This window comes from Pteropus vampyrus, unplaced genomic scaffold (assembly GCF_000151845.1).
Source record: "Pteropus vampyrus isolate Shadow unplaced genomic scaffold, Pvam_2.0 Scaffold367, whole genome shotgun sequence".
NCBI lineage: Eukaryota > Metazoa > Chordata > Mammalia > Chiroptera > Pteropodidae > Pteropus > Pteropus vampyrus.
Window position 1 is genome coordinate 633585 of NW_011889148.1, and position 7568 is coordinate 641152.

Consider the following 7568-nt stretch of genomic DNA (forward strand, 5'->3'; position numbering starts at 1 on the left):
GCCTGAGGGAGGGGTAGGCACTCAAAAAAACCCAAAAACCAAAAACCAAAAAACAAAGAAACAAAAATATTCTGCCAGGAAGATGGGGCACGCCTCCACCAGAGTTTTCATATTGTAGACCACAAGCTCCTTAAAGACCCGTGTTTGCTCTGGTGATGGCTGCATCCATGGTGCCTGGCACAGAGGGTTTAGGGGCACAACAGACTTGGGGACATGGGGCCCTCCTACGTGCAGGTCCGGTGCTTGTGTTCATTTGCCCTTCCATTTAGTCAAGAAGAAGGCACCCTTTCCATGTCAGGCACTAGAGACTTCGCTTCGGTCAATCCTACTGGTGCCAGGCCCATTTCCCCAGGCTGATAGTGCTGTGAGGGTTGGCTACTAGTAACTCACATCTGCCCCCTCCACTCCAGAAAACTGTAGTTGGCTGACAGGAGCTAACTGATCTCGGAAGTTGCATCCTGGGGACAGACTGCAGCCACTGATGCCCTCCGAAAGCCAGTCCCGTTGCTTCATGGGCTCAGTGCTGCAATGTGCTTCATGCTCCAGGACACCCGTGTACCTGTGGATCAGGCCAAGCCTGGATGCTACCTGGGGTTGCATCCTTTCTCAGCTCCCTTTTTTCCTGCCCTGCCTCTCTCACTTCCCAAGGAGCTCTTCCTAAGAGCACTCCTTCAATATAGAACACACACCTGAATCCTCATTTCAGGCTCTGCTTCTTGGGAGCCTACGCTAAGACAGCCATGCATCACCTTTACTGTTGCGGACCATCCCCTGTCCCACAGATTACACAGATACATACAGATGTAAATTATAGGACAAAACATAGTAAGTGATAACAGAGGACTGAGCAAAGAAATCGGCTTTTATTTGACATATAAATTAGCATAAAAATCATTGACAGTAACATGGCTAACAAGAGAAATCAACAAGCTTTTTGGAAGACCATCCTTTGGGCGGCTCTTTGCAATATTGGGTTTAGAGATTAAGGGAAAATAAAAAATGAAATTCGTGTTCCCCCAAAGCTCACAGACCCATCAGAAGATGCCACAGCTGAGAGGCGATGAAAGAGCTGCAGGCCTAGAGCCAGGCGGACTAGCTTTCCCTCTCCACCCCGCCTTCTCCTCTCTGGGTAGCGTGTAGGGAAGTGGGTTTGCTGGAGACCTGGGTTCTGCTGGGCTGCGCACCCACTACTCATAGACCATGTGATCTTAAACAAAGGCCTGATTTCTGCAAATTAGTCAGGATTCTTTGGGTTGCAAAGAAAGAAATCCAACTCAAACCAGCCAACCCTAAAAGGAAAATTTATTGGCTCATCACTTGGGAAAATGGAGGTGATGGGGCTTCAGGCCAAACTCAATCCAGGGACTCCAGGGATGTCACTAATGATCTCTCCCCATCTCTCTCTCTCTCTCTCTCTCTCTCTCTCTCTCTCTCTCTCTCTCTCTCCCGCTCTTCTCTGCTTCTCCATGTGGAAGTCACGGCCACATTTGGTTCTAGGGCTGCATCGTTAAGCTGGACGCCTCAGAGTTAAGAGGCTGGCGCGTTCTCAGGGAAAACAGTTGGCTGATCTGACTTTGATTACACTCTCATTTCTTTACTCATCAGTGTGGTAGGGGATGAAGTATTATATCATGGCCTCGCCTGGGTCACATGCCCACACTCCGGGGTTTTCTTATTGTGGTCCAGTGGAGTAGAGGGAGAAGTTCCTCCAAGGACTCGAAATTCTGTCACCATAAGATGGAGAAGATGGGTACAAAAATGAGAGCTGTTTTCTATACTCGGGCTCTCGTTTATGACATGGGGACCATCATTTCTAGTCCCCGGGGTGATCGAAAAGGTTAACTGCTAAAATGGACGTCGAAACACTTATAAACCACTGTGCGCGGCACATGCTGGTCACTGTATTACTTCTTTCATCTGGTCTTGCTTGTGGGGAAGATGGCAACAATGGGTTTGCTGCTGCTGCTGCTGTTGTGTTGTTGTTGTTGTTGTTGTTGTTGTTGTTTTCCACTGACCTCAAGTCTACTACTCCACAGGACAATTTCCAAGGAAAATGAACCGCACACTGGGCCTGGGCCTGGTTCTGGCTGGCCTCCTCGCTGTAGAAGGTCTTCTGAAGCCCAACTTTTCTCCAAAGGATCATGGAGCTCTGAGCCAGCTCCAAGAGAGGAAGGGCAGGAACACAGCCCAGGAGCTTGCAAGGCGGAATGCAGACTTTGGCTTCAAGCTGTACAAGAAGCTGGCCTCCACCGGCCACAGCAAGAACATCTTCTTCTCCCCCCTGAGCATTTCTACGGCTTTCTCCATGCTATGTCTGGGTGCCGAGGACTCCACACTGGCAGAGATCAAACACAGCCTCAACTTCAAGAATGTGCCGGAGAAAGACCTCCATGAGGGCTTCCATTACCTCATCCAGAGGCTGAACCAGGGGAACCAGAATCTCGAGCTGAGCCTTGGGAATACCTTGTTCATCGACCAGAGGCTGCAACCGGAGAAGAAATTTCTCACAGAGGCCAAGAACCTGTACGATGCAGACACTGTCCCCACCAACTTCCAGAACTTAGAAAATACGGAGAAGCAAATCAATGACTATATCAGTCAGAAAACCCGGGGGAAAATTAACAACCTGATCAATAATATAGATCCTGGCACGGTGATGGTCCTCATAAACTGTATTTTCTTTCGAGGTAAGGCTTGGAAAAGGATGTGTTGGCATAGGAAAGATAGTGTGACCTGGAGACTTGGATTAAAAACCCGGGTTCCCGGGTTGGCCACTTGTTTGCTCTGGGACCTCGAATTCATAAGTAATCTCTCAGAGCCTCACTTTTTCTATCTGCAAAATGAGTACCTTGATATATAACTCATAGAGCAGTTGTTGGGATTCAAAGCGAAAATGTATGCAAAACAAACTTCGTGAAGTGTAAATTACTCTCCATATGTGCATTTTCCTTGTTACCGATTATACTCACACAACGTCAGCTATAGACAGTTACAGTGACAGCCTTCTCCTCATTTCTTAGATGAGGAAAGTGAAATTCAGAGGAACAAAGCCAGTCGCTTACAAAGCCAGTCAATGAAACTCAGGACTAAAACCCACTTCTTTTGGCGCAAGGGCTGTGCGCCTTCCCTCGCTTCACGTAGATGCCCAGGGTGGTGATATTGTTGATGAGGGCGATGATGATCACTTTAGTGGGGGGCCTCGGTCTCCTATCAGACCTTGTAGATTGCCAGTGTGAGGGTGGGAGACCGAAAAAGAAGGTGGAAGAGTATTCCCAAACCCAAGCACCGTCCCCCACACTATACACATCGACTCACACACCGCACGCGTACACAAAGGTTGACCAACATAGGGGAGCATCAGAGGCCAACAGCCCTCAGGCCAGGCGAGATTACTGCTGAGCTGTCAGCAACACAGTGCTGATTATGGAAGTTCAGCTTTCCTAAAATTTGCAAAAAGAATGATGGCAGTATAAGAAAACAAAAAGAGTGATAATAGTTAGACTGAAATCTCAGTCTTTCCAAAGCAGAGAGAGAAAGGAGAATCTGGAATTTCTCAAAGTCCTTACCTCTCCTGGATTGGAACAAGAATGATGGCAACAAGTATGCTGATGATGACTAGCATCTATTCAGCACTCACTAGACACAGTCATGAGGCTGTGCTCGCTTTTCCCAGTCTCACAGCAGCCCAGTGAGGTGCTTGCTCATCAATATCCCCCTTCTGCAAATGAGGACACTGAAGCCCAGGGAGATGAAGACTCTTGCCCAAAGTTATCCTTCTAAAACAGTAAAGCTAGAATTTGAACTCAGGGACTTCACCCTCAGAATCCTATACTGGGGGCTCTGAAGGTAGTGAGTGTGAAAAGACCCAGGTCTGAGTTTATGCCCAGTGGCATCAAAGAGTCTTCAGGATAGAAAAAGAGGGGTCCAAACACCCGGCCTCGGAGTTCGCTGCTCTCCAGCAGGCTCCCAAGGGCAGCCTGTTTCATTTTTTCCCTTAGTCCCACGTGAGAGTGGCATCTCGAGGGCTGACTTAGAATAGAGTTGAGCATTTTCCCTCACATCAGACCCAGAGTGGTGGTTAGGACACTCACGTCGCTTTGTCCTTCTTCAATCTTAAGCCAAATGGCAACATGAATTTGATCCAAAAGCAACTAAAGAGAAAGATTTCATTCTGGATGGAAACAAGCCCGTGAAGGTGCCCATGATGTTTCGTGGGGGCATATATTCCATCGGCCATGATGACCAGCTCTCCTGCACTGTCCTGGAGATGCCCTACCAAAACAACATGACGGCCATCTTCATTCTTCCCGATGAGGGCAAAATGAAGCAAGTGGAGGAGGCCTTGGGATTGAACACTTTTGACAGATGGAAAAAATTAATCACGCGCAGGTAAGGAGGGCGCCTGGTATAAGCAGCTTCTTCCTGCTCCCTTTCCTCCCACTCTCTTTACTTCGATCCCACATGCACCGAGCTCTTACCTGTCTCTATCTCCAAGTTATTTCTGACCGTTTCCCACAAGGCTGCAGCTCTGGCGCTGGCAATGGTGCTTCATGTGCCCCTCGCCAAGCCCCTCTGCAGTCGAGACCACCACGAGGGTACCGCCAACCACACACAAATATTCCTGAAGGACTGTCATCCTCTCTCTGGTTTTAGCAGATGACCTGCACTCCTCCCTTTGCTCCTTACCCAAGTGAAGGATAGGCCCTGTGAGATTTCTTGCAGGCTAGCGCAGGCCATACTGGAGGTCTTCCAGAGTCTCCTCCTAGCGAACTCCCGGTCTGCCTCCCACACCTTGTACGACTCCCCCCAGCATGTCGTGCATCAGGCCGGGCCCCCCGGCTGGGGGCACCATGGAGAGGATAGTTCTCGTCACTGCAGACAAGGTCCTGCCTCCGCGGTTGCTTTGGCCCCAGGATGACTGAGAGCAGTGATGTCCACCCCTTCATGGGAAACCTCATATCCTCTTGCAGGAAATACTCTTGTCCATGGTTCCCAGTGGGGAAACTGCATTTTCTCAGGCCACAATGAGCCAACGTTCCGACCTTCTGAGCTCGTGCAGTCTGGAGGACAACGTCGAGTCTAGACCATCCCACTGGTCCTTAATGGGGGAGGGCAGGGGGAAGAACTCTTCCCATGTGTTCTTTATGCCCCTCTCCAGGCCGGAAGGCCTAGGACAGGAAGAGAAAACTCACCCTTTCCCCAGGAGAAGTGACCAAGGCAGCAGACACACACCTTAAAGACACACCCCAGCCCACACGTGCCCGGCAGACTTGGGAGTTATGGATGGCTTGAGCCTGGACTCTGCAGAGAAGACTGCTTTGTATTTGGATAACTAGAAGCCTGCCATGGTGGATTCCCCAGAGGAAAGGCTCAGTTTTCCCAAAGGCAAACAGAAAACTCATCGTTAGGGACTCTGAAATAGCCATTTTCCCATTTAAAATTTTAAGGGTCCACTCCCGGCCTGGGTACCGCATCGCATCTTTACTTAGTCATTGTGATATGTAGCCGCCTTACGGTATCAGACCCACGTTTTCTGCTTCCTCACTTAAGCATGAACTAAAGCCACTCTCCCCAGGCACTGGACCCTACCTCCCTCATTGTCAGGAATATCACCCTAGCGACTGTCTTTCCTTCCCCACATCAACAGATGTGTTCGCTCTCTCCCGAAATAACAGCAGCTGCGTATCTCATCCGATACGCAGCTGCTGTTATTTCTCCCATCATAAAACAATCTTCTCCTGACCCCGCCTTCCCCATTATTGCTCCTTTATCTGCTCCCCTTTGCCGTTACATACCTTGAAGCAGACCGCCTCAGTCACCTTTCGGCTGCATCCGGGGAAAGTTGTTTAACTTCTCTACGCTTCGGTTTCCTTTTCTATCCAATGAGGACAATTAGGGTACCCAGCCCAAGGGATGCCTGTGAGGCCTGAAAGTGCCTCGTTCACTGTCAGTCCCAGCGCCTGCCCTGGAAAAGGGGGAAACCTGTCTGCTCACCTGTGTCACGTCTCACTCCCCAGGGTTGTAGATGTGTCCTTGCCCAGGTTCTCCATCACTGGTACTTACGACCTGAAGAAGACACTCTCCCACCTGGGTATCATCAAAATCTTCGAGGAGCATGGCGATCTTAGCAGGATTGTCCCTCATCAAAGCCTCAAAGTGGGACAGGTAAGCCTGCCTGGCCTTGGCGCTGCCCTGGCCAGCAAAGGGAGCCTTCGCACAGCCCCGGGCCAGAGCGGCTGTCACAGGAGCTGTACGAGCCAGAATTCCACCCACCAGTCAGGCCAAGCGCCTACCAGCCATGTGATCCGAAGTGAATCACGAACCTTCCCAGGCCTCATATTTTCAGTCCTTAAAACTGGAACCAACCTCTTGGTGCTGTTTTGGAAGTCGATTCAGTGCAACAAACAATCGACCAAGGTCGGAACATTCATCAGGTCTAGAACGGGTCTATGTCTGACTCAGACTCTCTCTCAAAGGCCTCACTGCCTGTTAGGAGTAAGTCATAAAGATGGCCTATGTGGTCAAGAGATGAGCAAGCAAAGGGCCTGTAGTGTCCCTGAGCACCTGCCTGTTGGGGGAAAGTTGGGATAGGGTCCCCAGATTTAACAGATATAATACAGCACATCCAGTTAAATTCAAATTTCAGGACAGCAATGATTCTTTTTTTTTTCATATAAGTATGTCTCAAAAATTTCATGGGATATAGTTACACTAAAAAAAATACATTGTTTATTTGAATCCATATGTAACTGGGCATCACATATTTTATCTGGCAACCCTCTCTTTCAGTGAAAAGGGTGTTGAGGTGGGAAAGATTTCAACCAGCAGAGTTGGGTGTTGGGAGAATCATCCAGTGGGGGAGCAGCACAGCCAAGTAGTGGGTGGTGGGGGCCGTCTGGCGCCGAGCGTGATGGTCAGGCCCACGTGCGGGGATCCACATTGCCAAGCTGAGCGAACGGTCGACATTGAATCAGATTTATTTCCCAGTTTGCAAGAGAAAGACATACAGTTAATAGAATTTTCTCGCTTTTAAGTTTTCCTGCCACAGACTTCCTATCAACATTCAATGTCAGCCACCTCTTTTCTGTAGGCCTTTACTGAGTTCAATGGTTTGTCCCCTTCTGCAAGTAAGTGTGCTGATAGCTGGGATTCTAGATGTGAGCGATGGCTACTGGCCTGCTGGAAAGTTGTTAGGATTTTGAAGAATGGAATGGAATGTGTCAATATTTCACAGAAGCCCATCGATTCCCCAGTGCCAATCACCCACTCAGAAATGCTGACGGTGTCAGGGCGGGCGCGGGGTCCACGTCATCTCCAACAGCTGCCCTGGAATCTGGCTCCCTCTTAACCACCTGCCAACCACCCACCAGGCAGATAAAAGGAGTGTGGAGGAGGCCGGAGGCCTGGGGGCAAGATGCTGCCACCACTTCCACGCCTCCCTGTAATTGCTCACGAGATAGCAAACCCCACTCCATCCTGCATAGCTGATGCTCCCTGAGCATCATTATCTCTTTCAGGCTGCATCTGCTTCTCAGTGATGACAGATGACAGCGGCAGCCCTGCGGAGG

The 7568-nt window shown here is 49.7% G+C and overlaps 1 protein-coding gene across 1 annotated transcript; it reads left to right on the forward strand.

Annotated features, from left to right (window-relative positions):
• Positions 1 to 2053: 2053 nt before the first annotated feature.
• On the forward strand, positions 2054 to 7445 carry SERPINA12 (serpin family A member 12). Its single transcript, XM_011379622.1, has 4 exons — positions 2054 to 2687; positions 4119 to 4389; positions 6018 to 6165; positions 7371 to 7445. The coding sequence occupies exons 1-4, from the start codon at positions 2054 to 2056 to the stop codon at positions 7443 to 7445; spliced, it is 1128 nt and encodes a 375-aa protein (XP_011377924.1).
• Positions 7446 to 7568: the final 123 nt, after the last annotated feature.

Bases quoted from the DNA above. Each gene is read 5' to 3' on its own strand.
- SERPINA12 (XM_011379622.1), top strand. From the start codon at position 2,054: ATGAACCGCACACTGGGCCTGGGCCTGGTTCTGGCTGGCCTCCTCGCT. The intron at 4,390-6,017 runs GTAAGGAGGGCG...CTCACTCCCCAG, and splicing joins AAAAAATTAATCACGCGCAG to GGTTGTAGATGTGTCCTTGC. The intron at 6,166-7,370 runs GTAAGCCTGCCT...ACCACCCACCAG, and splicing joins AAAGCCTCAAAGTGGGACAG to GCAGATAAAAGGAGTGTGGA.